This window comes from Myotis brandtii, unplaced genomic scaffold (genome assembly GCF_000412655.1).
Source record: "Myotis brandtii unplaced genomic scaffold, ASM41265v1 scaffold482, whole genome shotgun sequence".
Taxonomy (NCBI): Eukaryota; Metazoa; Chordata; class Mammalia; order Chiroptera; family Vespertilionidae; genus Myotis; species Myotis brandtii.
Genome location: NW_005368420.1, coordinates 785937 through 801046, shown reverse-complemented (window position 1 = coordinate 801046; position 15110 = coordinate 785937). Strand labels below are relative to the sequence as shown.

Sequence of the window (15110 nt, the reverse complement as noted above, 5' to 3'; positions counted from 1 at the left end):
AGGGAGATCCAGGCTTCAGAAGTTGTTAGGGTGCCCCCTGCCATCCTGGGCTGATTCCTTTTCTTGCAGATCTCATTCCTTCTGTCTCCTCCTCAGAGCTGCTGATTCTGAGACCCTCTGAGCACCCATCTCCTCTCAATTACCCATCAGTCTTTAGTGTCTTCCAGAATCCTGCTGTATCAGATCCCCCATCTCCCAGAACCACCATGCCTCACACACACACACACACACACACACACACACACACACACACCCCAGAGCCCAGGACCCCGTGGTAAAGGGAAGCTGTCCTCAAAGTGTGTTCGTCAGAACACAAATTTCCAGGTTTATTTTCTGAAGAAAAAAGTTCTGTGGCCAAATGCATTTGGGAAGACACTGGGCTAAGCCAAGGTGAAGGGGATTTTTTCCTGCAGCTCTTGTCCAAGCGTCCAGTGTATTAGTATATTTTGTATATGTCCACTCAGAAAGCACATGCAGCCTTGAGCAAAGATTCCCTCTTTCACGCCTGTGGGGCTGTGTGACACATTTTGAGACGACGGGTTTTCTGGTTGCAAGTCTGGGCCTTGTAATTAGAGGATTCTGGGCTGAGATCCACCTCTGCCACTAACTAGTTCTTTCATCTTGGCCAAGTGACTTGGTTTCCCTGAACCTGTTTCTTCCTCTGTAGAATGGGGACAGTAATGGTGCTCATGTCTTAGAGTTGTTGGGGAGATTCCAAAGATACAGCACTGAGCACAGAATGAGGGTTCTGTTTCCGGAAGCTCTGACCATTCCTTGTAAAGGTCTCGGCATGGAGCAGTTCTCAGTACCCAGTAGATGTCACTGCTATCTCAGACAGTCATCATGGAAGCCCACATTTACCTGGTTTAACCACCTGATAGACAAAGGCCAGGCAGCTAGAATAGGCTTTGCCTCTTCTCTGGCTTACCCGGTTCTGCACCTGTTATTTTCATACTTGGGGGGAACCAAACACATTTTCACCCCTTCTACCACAGCAGGTGGTGTAAATGCCACTTGCTCCGTCAAACGCTAAGCTATTTCTGATGGTGACCTTCTTGGTGTCTGTAGCTGGCCGCCACCTCCTCCTCCTCCACTTCTTCCTCCTCCTTTCCCAGATGGCCTTCAGAGATCTGCCTGTCACAAACCAAATCTGTCATTCTGAATACTTTTCTCCCACCCTTCTGCATGGTAGAAACACGTGGCCTTTTATTTATGCTGTGCTCACCTGTTCTGGGCACATGAGTGAAATGCATTCGAGCTGCAGACCTTGGAAAAGACATCCTATATGGTTGGAAGAAGAATTATCTGATTTGTTATAAAATTTTTTGCCAACTTCCATGGGACTCTTTGCCACATGTTAGCTCATTCCTCTCCAATAGCTTCTGAGGCAGATGGAAATTTTTCTTCCCACCTGATGGATGAACAAGCTGAGGCCAGGTGATGCTTGATGACATTTAGGCCCAGCACTAGATTGGGCTGTGAACCATCAGAACTGGCTTTCTGGAAACAGACAAGGTCATTACTCTAAAACAAGGCTAAACAAGTTAGATATCCAAACGGCTACTGTCTTCAGGACTCATATTTATTATGGGAAGCTCTAAACTTGAACCAATTCAAACTGGATGCCAGTCAGGATGTTTTCTGATCTCTGCTTTTGAAAATATTGTCCAGCCATTTAGAAAACCTCTAAATGAGGGATCAGCAAACATTTTCTGTAAAGGGCCAGGCAGTAAATATTTTCAGCTTTGCAGTCAGGATGTCTGTCACAACTGTTGAACTCAGCCATTGTAGCATGAAAGCAGCCAATACATAAAAGAATGGCTATCGCTGTGTTCCAATAAAACTTTATTTATACAAACAGAGGAAGGGCCATAGTTTGCCAACTCTTGCTCTACACCAGTATTGTCCAGTTTAAATATAAAGTAAGCCACATGTAATTTAAAATTTTCTAATAGCTACATTTTTAAAAGTATAGAGAAACAGATGAATTTAATTTTAACAATATATTTTAACCCAATATGTCCAAAATATTATCATTTTCAACATAAAATCATTGTAAAATTTATTGAGATATTATGTAATCCTTTTTACATTCCAAGACTTATAAATTCCATATGTTATACTTACAGCTCATCTGAGTCACATTTCAAGTGCTCAGTGGCCACATGTGCTAGTGGCTACTGTATGGACAGCACAGCTCTAGTAGGGAGACCTATAAGAAGGCAGTCACATATAAACAATACACCATTATAAAGTGATAAGAGCCATGAATGAAAAATAGAGGGTGCTGTAGGCAGAGATAGGGAAACATTAAAGAAATCTTCTAGCACTTTCCCCCACTTCCGCCCAGGGTTCCTTTTTAGAAGTCCATGGAATATTCTAATGCCTTTCCCCAAACCCCAGCCACCACACATGCTCAGAGTGATGACTATAAAATGAAGCATTAAGACTTTTCACTGACTACTCTGATAATTCTCCATGCAGGGATCAGGAGATGAATTTCTCATGGCTTTTCTTGGGCTCCAGGTGGGCAGCACAGCAGCCCCTGACCTGGTACAGCCATAGATAACAGCATCCATGGGGGGAGGGGGGTCCAAGTGACTGTCCCTATAGGCTGGGAGGGTTTTTTCTATCCAGGAGAAAGGGGCCAGTGTCTGGATTCAGAACAGTAATTTGAACCTCCAGACCTGTGTGACTCTTGCTCTACCATTTACTAACTGCGTAATCTTAGGCAGGTTACTTAACCTCCTTGAGCCTTGGTTTTCTCTTCTGTACAATGGAGATAATGACAGCAGCTACCTTCAGTGATTGGTATGTCTATGGAGAGAGATGATCATGAATAGTAAGAGCATATGGCACATATGAATATTACATTTATTGTTATTATTATTGGCCCATCAGGAATGCCCCCCCAAAAAAATCTGAATTATTTGCCCCCTCACATTATTCTAGGAGCCCCAGTGTTTGCATCACCTCCTCCCATGTTGTGGTTCCTCTTGGGCGTAGCTGTGTCTCCCACTTAGTTGTGATTCCCCAAAGCAGAAACTGTGTCTTGTCCATCTCAGCAAGAATAAAAATCTGCCCACACTTGGTGATTTTCCCTTTGCCTGGATCCTAGAACATTCTTTCTGTCCACCATCTTCCCCTTCTTGAAGAGACAGTTCCTGATGTTCCACCCACCAAACTGGGTCAGCCTCCCCCACTTGCACACACTCAAGGCCTGTTTGAAGCATTTAGCTCTTATAATTAATTATCTGGGGAATCTGCTATAATGTCAGTCTCCCCAGTTGGAGGTCAATATGGGTGGGGCTTGAGTCAGCCTCTTTCATCACTGAGTTCTCAGCCCATAGTGCTTGGCACAGAGCAGATGCTCAAGAAATGTTTGTTGAATGAATGAGAGTACTCTCATTCACTCTGGAAGGCAAAAGATCAGAGACTGTTCTCACAATAACAAGAGAGCTTAAGGAGTTTTTGTAACTGACTTTTTAAAAATCACTTGCTCAATATCCACCATACATTTCTCTCTACCCCTCTTAAATAATGAATTCAATGTGGATCTTGTAAATCCTTCAAGCTGCACTGTCCAATAGAAATGCAGTGAGATCCATGAATATATTTTTATATTTTTCATTTCCTACATTTTTAGGAAGTAAAAGAAAACAGGTAACCCTAGCCAGTTTGGCTCAGTGGATAGAGTGTCGGCCTGCGAACTGAAAGGTCCCAGGTTTGATTCCAGTCAAGGGCACATGCCTGGGTTGTGGGCTCGATCCCCAGTGGGGGACTTGCAGGAGGCAGCCGATCCATGATTCTCTCTCATCATGGATGTTTCTGTCTGTCTCTCCCTCTTCCTTCCTCTCTGAAATCAATAAAAATATATTTTAAAAAAGAAAAAGAAAGAAAGAAAACAGGTAACGTGAATAATAATAAATAGGTTTTATTTAACCTATGATATCCAGAATGTTATCATTTCAACATGTAATCAGTATAAAAAATGCCAATAAACTGTAGTAAAGTCTGTTTTTTCATAGTAAGTCTTTAAAATCCAGTGTGTATTCTGTACTCACAGCACATCTCCATTTGGACTCATCACATTTCAAGTGCTCAGTAGCCACATGAGACTTATGGCTGCCATTTTGGAAGCCTTAGAGCCGTGGTCGGCAAACCGCGGCTCACGAGCCACATGCGGCTCTTGGCCCCTTGAGCGTGGCTCTTCCACAAAATATCACATGTGGGCGCGCACGTACAGTGCAATTGAAACTTCGTGGCCCATGCACAGAAGTCGGTATTTTGTGGAAGAGCCGATATTTTGTGGAAGAGCCACACTCAAGGGGCCAAAGAGCCACATGTGGCTCGCAAGGCGTGGTTTGCCGAGCCACAGTTTACTGACCACTGCCTTAGAGGAGCCACTGTGGCTTTCTAATTCTTCTTCCCAAAGTGCACTGCTCAGGTGCTCTCCATAGGAGACCAGAGATGAACACAACTGAGGCTTACCACCTAGCACTGGGCAGAGCCTGTCCCCATAATAGGCAAGAAGGAAGGGGTTGCTCATACCAAGAGGTGACATATCTATGGGGCTTAATGCATGCCAGGAGTCTTGCACAGGACTTTACCTGTGTTAAATCATTTGATCCTCTTGCAACCATTTAAGGAAGGTTATCATATTATTATCTCCATTTTACACCTGGGGAAGTAGAGGTACAGGGATTTAAGTGTCCTGCCTGTCAAAGGCTACACATATAGTAAGTGATAGAACTTATTGGGTTTGAACCCAGGTGGCCTGTCTCCAGGGCCTGTGCCTCAGTTGGCCACTGTGTGAATGGACTGTCTCAGAATTGGCCCCAGTCATTTCTCCAGAATGGTGTCGGACAGGACCCAAGTGGGTGCAACCCACTTGGATTTGTTCTTTCAACAAATTGTGTTGAGCACCCTCTGTGCACCAGACAGTGTGCTCCCAGAGGGAAGGAATCCAATAACAAACACCCTCTTAGTTGGGATTCACTGGGATTCATAAGAAAAGCCCAACTCTGAAAGAGGGTGATTGAGAAGTAGATGCTCTGATAGATTCATCGTTTAGGACAGCGGTCACCAACCGGTGGTCTGCAGACCACTGGTGGTCGGTGAGATCCGAAAGGTTGGCAACCGCTGGTTTAGGAAGTTGGCACCAGACAGAGAGGTATATTGATGCCAGGGAGAATAAAGCTGTTCCAGTCCAAAGTGAGATACCCGCCCCAGGATATCCTTGAGGAGGGTAGGGATGGTAGCACATGGGTACCAGGAGCTCATATGCAGGGGAGGCCAGGATTAAGCCAAAGGGACTGACCATCAAGAGCCACCATCAAAACAGCTTGAGGCCAGAGCTCGGAATTCAGAGCCCAGAGCAGATGGATGTGGAGCTGAGCCCCAGCTATGTCTCTCTTAAATGCATCTCATAGAGTCAAACTGGCAGAACAAGAAAAGCCTATGAGCAAGAAAATGAGCTAGTGAATGTAGGTCACCACTGAGTTAGTCACCCATGTATATCAGTCAAGAAGCATTTATTGAGTGCCTTTGGTATACCAGGAACTATTTCATATAACCCTGTCACCCTTGACATTTGTTGAAGCTATTTGCTATCTTACTAGAGATTCCATGATTTCTCTTTAATTTTCAGTGGCAAGAAATATTCCCCAGTGTGCCTCCCTTTTCCTCATAACATGGGTCATGTTTGAACATCCAGTGTGGCCTTTTAATAATAAGAATAATAATAGTAACTATAAATAACGTACTATGTGCCCTGTGCTAATAGCTGCTTATATGCAGTTTCATTTAATCCTCACAACAGGCCTAGGAAGTAGGTTCTATTACTTACTCCCATTTTACAGATGAGGAAACTGAGGGTCAGAGAGGGCCAGTGACTTGCCCAAGGTTACACAGCCAGAATGCAGTAGAGCTGGGATGTGAACCTGAATTTTCTAACTCCATACTTTCAACCTTCATTTTCCCTCTCCCATCTCCCATCCCATGTTTGCACAGGTTGAAAATGATCAAATTTGCTTGTAGGCTCATATACCATGGTTACACATGACTTTTTCTTTTGTTTCCAAAGGTGGTGGCCCTTAGTAAAAGAAGTCAGGAAGCTGAGGCTGCTTTCTTGAGTGTTTACAAGCAATTAATTGAAACACCAGGTAAGAAATGCTTGGGCTCCATAATTAAAGAATTAATTAGAAGAAACAGCCATTACACAGGAGCTTCCTCATGGTGGGGTCTGGGAATAGGCTGAGACTCCTGGGCAAGTTCATGCCTTCCATGGGTGGGGATTGTGGGGGGTGATAGGTTCTGTGCCCAGTCTGGTGTGACATCCCCACATGGATTCTCCATCTTCCCCCACTACCTTCTAATGTCAGCCAGAGAGCTTTGGGGGGCTCCTGGCATGATCTCCCACCTGGACTTTCTTGGGAATCCAAGAAGCCTGTCTTGCCCCCCACAGAGGACAAATGGCACCAAGTGCTTTCTGCCAGCAGTGTGCTGAAAGAAAGACCTCAAAAGTTTCCTCCAACATGGTGCAGCCAAACTCAAAAATTTGATGACAGCAAAAGCCAAACCCAAAAAAACATGTACTATATTGCTCTATTTACATAAAACCTGAAGACAGACAAAAATTAACCTGTCAGCACTATTCACAGTGACCAAAAGGGGGAAACAATCCAAATGTCCATCGATGGATGAATGGATAAACAAATAAGCTCTGTCCATTCAATGGTCTATGATTCAGTAATTCTATATAATAAAGAGCTAATATGCAAATGGTCATCACACCCTCACGCCCTTGCACCGGGGCCAGGGGGACCTGAGGCCGGACCGCGGGACCCGAGGCTGTGCCCCTGCCCTGTGGGGCTTGACGGGGGTGGGGCTGGCCGGGGCTGGATCTTGCATGATTTCAAGGCGCACGCGGGTGGGCAGGGACTTGACTCTGGGCCCCGTGGTGTGCTCCAGACTCTGACAGGAGGGAGATTTTCATATACATTTTACTAATTTTCTTTCATTTCTGACACTTCTATTATAGAGAAGGGCAAATACCAATATTAAAATATTTCCTCTAATTAATTCCCTTTTAATGTGCACGAATTTCATGCCCCGGGCCACTAGTAAAAAGAATAACACTGACACATGCTACAATGTGGATGAGCCTCAAAAACATGATCCTGGGTGAAATAAGCCAATCATAAAAGGCCATAATAAAGGATTCCATTTATATGAAGTGTCCAAAATAGGCAAATCTATAGAGACAGAAATCAGATTGATGATTACCAGGCAGGCAGGGAGGAGGGAATGGGGAGTGAGTGCTTAATGGGTACCAGGTTTCCTTTTAAGGGTATAAAAATGTTTTGGGACTAGATAAAGGTGGTGGTTATACTAATGCTGCTGAATTGTACACTTTTAAATGGTTACTTTTTTAAAAAAATATATTTTATTGATTTTTTACAGAGAGGAAGGGAGAGGGATAGAGAGCTAGAAACATCGATGAGAGAGAAACATCAATCAGCTGCCTCCTGAGCACCCCCCACTGGGGATGTGCCCACAACCAAGGCACATGCCCTTGACCAGAATCGAACCCGGGACCCTTCAGTCCACAGGCCGACGCTCCATCCACCGAGCCAAACTGGTTAGGGCTAAATGGTTACTTTTATGTTATAAGAATTTCACCTCAATTTAAAAAACATTAACCTGTGTTGTTAGACATCGAGTGGCAACAGTTCCTGGGAGGGGCCTCCGGAGGCTGGAGATGCTGTTTCTTGATATACTTCTATAAAAAGTTGGACTTATTAAAAATGGCCCATCCTTTGCCACCATCTCATTTATTGACTCAGAAAAGAGAGCCTAGAAAGGTGTAGTGATTTGTTAACAGTGGTGGAGCTGTGAGGAGACCCCACTGTGCTAACTCCCTCTACTCAGACAGCCCCCTGACCTTTCCCACGTCCTTCCATGAGCTGCAGGAATCAGTGCTGTGGGTATTGATTGGGGTTTGATTGAAGAGGAAAGTACAATCCCACTGTAAGCCAAGCCACAGAGAAGGCAGAGTCATTAACATTTGAAATAAAAATTGTTTGTGGGATCTTTGAATTTAGGATAGGAGCGTTCCTCATTTCACCTGTCTTGGGCAACTTTAGAAAATATCCTCCCGCCGAACCGGTTTGGCTCAGTGGATAGAGCGTCGGCCTGCGGACTGAAGGGTCCCAGGTTCGATTCCGGTCAAGGGCATGTACCTTGGTTGCGGGCACATCCCCACTGGGGGGCGTGCAGGAGGCAGCTGATAGATCTCTCTCATCGATGTTTCTAACTCTCTATCCCTCTCCCTTCTTCTCTGTAAAAAATCAATAAAATATATTTAAAAAAAAAAAAAAAAGAAAAGATCCTCCCAAAATTCATGGCCACCCTGAACCTCAGAATGTCACCTTATTTGGAAACAGGGTCTTTGCAGGTACAGTTAGTGAAGGACTTCTAGATGAGATCATCCTGGAATTAGGGTGGGTTTGTGGCCACATCACTCCAGTCTCTGCCTCTGTCTTCACATGGGCTTCTTCTCTCTTTGTCTCGTGTCCCAGATCTCCCTCTCCTTTCTCTAATAAGGATTTGGGGTCATTGGATTTAGGGCCCACCCAGATAGTCCAAGACCATCTCATCTCAAGATCTTTAACTTCATTACATTTGCAAAGACGCTTTTTCCAAATAAGGTCACATTCACAGGTTCCAGGGATTAGGACATGGACATATGCTTGGGGGTCACCATTCAGCCCCCTACAGAGGCATATGCAGCCTTGACCCCCTCTGCCCCAGTCCTATGCTCTGCCCTGATTCTACTTTCAGGAAGGCAGCATGACCATGTGGGCTTTCTCAATGAGAATGCTTTGGTGGTGAGAATGGCTGGCGCTAAACAGCACAGCCCCCCCAGGGCTCTGTGCCCTGCCCCACTCTCACCCCCAGATGGCATAGTCCTGTAGTGTGAGACTGAAATAGCCATGTGTCTGCAGCCCCTGAAGACCACACCAGACATATCCAAGAAGCCCTTTGCAGCTTTTTTTTTTTAACCTTTCAACTATTTAATACTTATCTACACAAGCGTTACCAACAGGTATCATTCTCACTTTATAAATGAAAAAGTTCAAGTCAGGATTGGTCAAAAGGCTTCTTTCTTCCTCACGGAAGTTTGCAGAGGACCCCAGGCCTTGATACCCTAACTCCTAGAACCTGTAAGAATTTTTTTTTTAAGTACTTGGACATTTTAATGAACTTCCCTCCATGTAGCTTCAAGCTACCAGGACACAGGCCCCACCAACACCCTTAATCTTCTCCTCGGCTCTTCTGCTGAAGAACTTGGCCTTCACAATGACAGGCTGCTTTGGGAGCTTTCCCTTCCCCAGAACTTTGTAGTAGCCCGATCGCACCACATCAATGATGGGAGCAACTTCAGTCTTGCTTTTGGCAGCATTCACCCGTGTCTGCTCACTGACCAGGGTCCACAGTTTATCAAGGTTGACAGTTAGGCAGAAGCTCTGGTTCCTCTTCAGGTGGTAATGCCTCATACCAACTTTCCCAAAGTAGCCTGGGTGATATTTGTCGAAGTTGATCCTGTGATGATGCAGGCCGCCAGCATTCCCGCGGCCCCCCGGGTGCTTCCTGTGCTTGCCGATGCGGCCGTGGCCGTGGCTCACGTGGCCCCAAAGTTTCCGGTCTTCCTCAGTCTGGATGGCATGTCGGTGGCCGAGTTGCAAGAGGGAGCCCTTTGCAGCTTTTTGTTTATAAGGTCTTCACCCTCATCAGAGTTATTCCGAAACATTTTGGAAAAATATACCCTCCTATTTCACACTCTTTTCAATTTTTCAAGACCCACAGTCTCAATAACAAATGACATTGGAGGGTGACTCAGTACAGAGCCCAAAGTTGCCTCGTAGGAGTCCTCACACGAGGCTCCTTCACTGGGCCCCATAGTACCTCATCTATAGCACCAGGGGCAGCTCTGATACAGGCTTGTGTTTCCAGGCTTAGGGCCAGATCCAGGTTGGAGTCCTGCTTGTACCGCTTACTCACGGGGTGGCTGCGGATGAATTAATTCACCTCCCTGAGCTTCAGTCTCCTCTTCTATAGATTGGGAGTAATATGAGGACCTACCTCATACAGCTGTGGGAGGCTTCGGCAAGCATGGCACATAGTGGTACTTTGCTAAGTGACACCTACTATCTTGTAGTATCTGGCTTCCCTTGGAGAAGTAAAATTCTCCAAGCCTGCGACTGAGTCATACTAATTTTATAACCCAGAACACCGTACACAGTAGGCACCTAATAACTGTTCGGTGAATGAATTAGAAATACAACTCAGATGCAGAAAGGGGAGGAAGGGTTATTTGAATAAAAAGCCCTCTGCTTGTCATGTGTTTATTTACTCAGATAGCATTTATTGAGTGCCTGCTGTGTGCCTGGCACTTGCAAGACACTGGGAACATGACCATGAGCTCACTGATGCAGACGGAGCCCAGCCCTCAGGGAGCTTGCATTCTGGTGGCAGAGGTGACCAGATCATTGCTCGAATAACCAGCCTGCTGTCACAAACCCAGGGGAACACCAACGACTCTAGTGCTTGGGAATGAGAAGGCGCTTACAGCCTCCACTTGAAAAGGAGGTCTCATTTCTGGGGTTCATTATGGGACCCTCATCTCTCTGGAGATACGGCTGTTATCACAATCACAAGGCCAGGATTGCAGTGCCAGCTGGGGGGCCTTGAGAGCCCCCAAGACAGGCAGGAACTTTCCAGAAGGTCCTTGTGTCCTCTCGCCCTCTCCCCAAAGGGTTGTTCCCAGCCTGGTGCTGACTCCACGCGTCTGATTTCCCAGCTCCCTCCCCGGAAATGGAGGGGCAGGGGGAAACGTATGTCCCCAGCTGTCACCAAGTTAGAGAATGAGGAGCCCTAAATGATGGAGACGTACCATACGAACAGCCCCTTTAGGGGCTCTAATTCATTCTGAGACATTTAAGAATAACAAAATGTTTTAATGATTTCTTGGGGGAATTAGGAAGACATATTTTGTTCTCATTAAATTTTATCCGCAGACACAAGAACCAAATGTCAGATGTGTTTTTGGTGCTCAGAGCTACCCTGCTCGCTGTCTTCCCCACACACACGGCCCCAACCCCCTCCATAAAAATAACACTCCAGGAAAATTTGCCAGGATATGCACTCTCCTGTTTTTATATTTCTTGACAGGCAAATTATTTGTGGAAATACTCCCCCCGCCCCCCCGCAAAGCCACACAAGTCCTGATTCAACATTTTTGTTTTGAATGACTGCTGCCAACGCAAATCTTTGGCAGAGAATGCGATATAGTGTGATTGCTCAGCAAGTATTTTGATAAGTGTGCAGCCTGTATGTCTGTAATTACGAAAGAAGACCGTAAATCTTTTGGATATTGTTCACACAGATGTGGCGTGAAGTGAGAAAAAAAAGCAGTAAAACGTGTTAAAAGCATAATTAATGTCATTGTTGTGGAGGATGATTTGATTTAAACCTTTCTGACTTCTGGATCCATGACGGCTGATTTCTTTATCACGCTCATAGAGTCACTAGGAACCGACCCAGCTTCAGAAAGCTAACTTGTTAACTAAATGATTAGTTAAAAGCAAAAAAAGGAAAAGAATCAAAATAAGCAAAGAGTGAGTAAGAGGGAGGCTGAAGAGATAAGATTAGAGGGGTGAGTGCCCCAAAATGTGTTTTCTGCTTTAGTTTGGTTTTTAAAAATCTGATGCGGGCCCTAACCTGGTTTGGCTCAGTGGATAGAGCATCGGCCTGCAGACTGAAGGGTCCCAGGTTCATTCCGGCCATGAGTGCCCCAAAATGTGTTTTCTGCTTTAGTTTGGTTTTTAAAAATCTGATGCGGGCCCTAACCTGGTTTGGCTCAGTGGATAGAGCATCGGCCTGCAGACTGAAGGGTCCCAGGTTCAATTCCGGCCAAGGGCATGTACCTTGGTTGCGGGCACATCCCCAGTAGGGGGTGTGCAGGAGGCAGCTGATCGATGTTTCTCTCTCATCGATGTTTCTAACTCTCTATCCCTCTCCCTTCCTCTCTGTAAAAAAACTCAATAAAATATATATTTTTTTAAAAAGACCCTATTTTAAAAAAAAATCTGATACGGGAGATCTCCCTGCTCCTCCTCAGGAGGCAAAAAGCTGGTCAGCTTAGGAGCTTGAGCTACAGCGGCAGACACAGGTGGTAGACTGTCAGCTTGGTGTTTTCGAGCTGTGTGACCTTGGACAGGGCCTGAACCTCTCTGAGCTCTGGTTTCTGTGTCTTTAGCAAAGGGATAATAATAAAACCTATTCATACGTTGACCTGAGGATTTGATATGCTGTGCATGAAAGCATTTGGAGGGTTTAGTAATCAGTAGCCCATTGCAACGCTGACATCAGGGGATAAATTACAGAGTCACAAGTGTTTGCTGTTGATTTCACAAGGTTCTGTCAGTTGTTACAGATGTGAAGTGAGCTGTTTAGCCAACAGGGTTACTGAGTCTATGGAATAGGAAAATTCTTTGTGATATTTAGGGATTTAAAATTTTTTTCTCCCCAATTATAAAAGTCCCATATGCACACTGTCAAATTCAGAAAATACAGAAAAGTAGAAAGGAGAGAAAACTACCTACTAGAAAAGCAGTGGGACTATTTTGTTGCTTTTCTTTCTGACCTTTTTTCCCCACGTACTTTTTCAAAATCATCATTCATTCTACATGAATCATTTGCATCCTGTTTCCTTTCACCCACCACAAGCATCGTTTTCCCCTGTGTGATTAAAAATCCTGAGTAACTTTGGTTCATTGTGTGTCACACTCGCTTGTGTGGCTGTATTGTAATTTACGGAATCTCCTCTCCAACACTGGGCATTTAAGGTGCTCAGGAACACACAACTTATAGGTATTGTGCTATAGTTCACAGGACAAGGAAGAAAACTTGGGAAGGAAAATATATTGTAGCGATGTATTAACCACAACCTCAGAATCAGTGGTCAGAGAGAATACGAATTTTTTTCTCTTTGATTTATTTTGCACTCCTTCATTTATTAGTTACATTAAATATTTTTGTATGTTTATGAACCACTCGTATTTATTCCATTGTGAATCACTAGTTCATGTACCCTTAGCCCATTTTTCTATCAGAGAGATCTCGTATTGATTTGTAGATGCTCTTCATATATTAGGGATATTAACCTTTGTCCTGGTAAATATATTTTCTATTTCCTCTCCTAGTTTGCCTTTTGTTTATAATGTCTCTTGCATATGGTGCATAGTAGGCATTCAAAAAATGTTTGTGGATAGTAGAGAATTTTACTAAACCTTTGCTTTATGGCTTCTGGATTTCATGTCATATTTTAAAAGCCTCTTTTTAGCTCAAGGTTATAGGTTTATTTAGTACTTTTATGATCTTAACTTTTAAAAATTTGAATCTCTGAACCATCTGAAATACATGTTAGTGGAAGTGGAGAGGAAGGTTAAGAATTTAGCTTTGTGTTTGTCCCAAATGACTAGTTCTACTGCCACCTAGTGGATAAGCCCCCTTCACAGATATAGGAAATATGGATTTTAGTATAATGAGAAACTGTCTCTGCCTGTCCTCACCTCCTTCCCTTCCTCCCCACATATGCCTCTGCTTGGTTGGTAGTGTAGGGTCAGGGGAACACCAAAGGGTAACATAAAAAACTACTTTACCCATAAAAAGGAAAAGCTTAATGTAACTGTCTACCTCCCTGAGCCTCTGATTCCCCATCTGGAAAAGCACACTTACCTCCTGGTACCTCTGGGAGGATTAAACCAGGTGAAAAGTGTAAAGTCCTTAGCTGAGTGTCTGGCACATAGTAAATGCTCAGTAAACAGTGGTTGTCATTGTTATTGTTGGTGTTATTATTACCATCACCACCCAGTGCCAAGAAAGAAGGCCTCTCTGTGCATGCTTAAGCCAGGAGACCTCCTGAAACAACCAGCCCTGGCAATGGAGAGAAGAAAAGGTGGGCGGACATATGTATAGCTCACAGCTGTGTATAAGGAACCACACCCCTTCTGCTATTAAAAAACTAAGATTAAAGGATCAAAGTTATTCTCACTGCCACTGCCACCATCGATAGCCTGAGCCTGCCACCCACACAGGAGCCTGGAGCCGGGACCCAGATGGAAGTAGACTTCTGTCTTGAAGTATATTGGAGGGGCGCATGCATACTTCTGCATATATGTGTTTCTAAACAGCCTCTTGGACAGCCTTTACGGTTCCAGCTTTCCTAAAAAAGCTCCAAATGCCACTTTCCCTCAGATGGACACGTGGGAGAAATGGGACAGCTTCTCCTAGATTCCTGACTCTCCCCCCACCCTCCAACCCCAGACCCTTTTTAAAAAACACCAACAGCATCAACTAGTGGTGGAAAGTGGAATAGATGTTTTACCCATCTCGTCCGACAGTGCCTTTGGAAAGCCTGCTGTGGTATTAAAATATTATAAATTCGTTGGCAGTATTCTCTAGGGGTTTAGATCCAATGTAACCAAAATGAATTAGTCATTTTATTAAGCAATTTATGCACAGAGAGCAGGTTGATGGCTGTAAGACAAGGCACTCTGCCTCCTAACGGTGTTCCCCTTCCCGCACGCCTGCCAGGACCTGCCACCCCAATGGTTCCTGCTTGATCTTTCGAGTCTGCCAATGTGCTCAGTTAATCCATGTCTGATTTGGGGTTCCCTGTTTTGGCAGTTTTTTAAGGCTGGATCTCAGGTCGTTGGATTCCCTCTGCACTGCCCTTGTCTATATGTGGACCATCTGTATGTTGCAGGAGTGAAGTGGGGGAAATTTAAGTCCCCCTCATGGCTCTGGGCAGCTGCAGGTGTTGGCCGAAAGGTTTCCAGTGGAAATGCTGAGCCCGGCGGAAACCTGGGCATCCCTGGCTTCAGGGATGTTCTGTCACTTCTGACACCAGAGTATGAGGTTTGCCAGACACCAGGGCACACGGGTCACTTTGGAGACTGGGGATTCGACAGGACCCAGCACTTCCCCAGGCACGGTCACTTGACATGGGGAGCAGCCTGAGTGCACCTGGCGCAGCACTGAAA

The 15110-nt window shown here is 44.9% G+C and overlaps 1 protein-coding gene and 1 pseudogene across 1 annotated transcript in view; one reads left to right on the top strand and one right to left on the bottom strand.

The window, feature by feature from the left end:
- Positions 1–15110, top strand: part of CUX2 (cut-like homeobox 2) — a 164359-nt gene that overhangs the window by 110903 nt on the left and 38346 nt on the right. Inside the window, exon 6 of the mRNA XM_005876261.2 lies at positions 6086–6164. Within this exon, the coding sequence (XP_005876323.1) occupies positions 6086–6164 (79 nt within the window). The remainder of the gene's footprint in view (positions 1–6085; positions 6165–15110) is intronic.
- Positions 9235–9756, bottom strand: LOC106727815 (annotated as a pseudogene).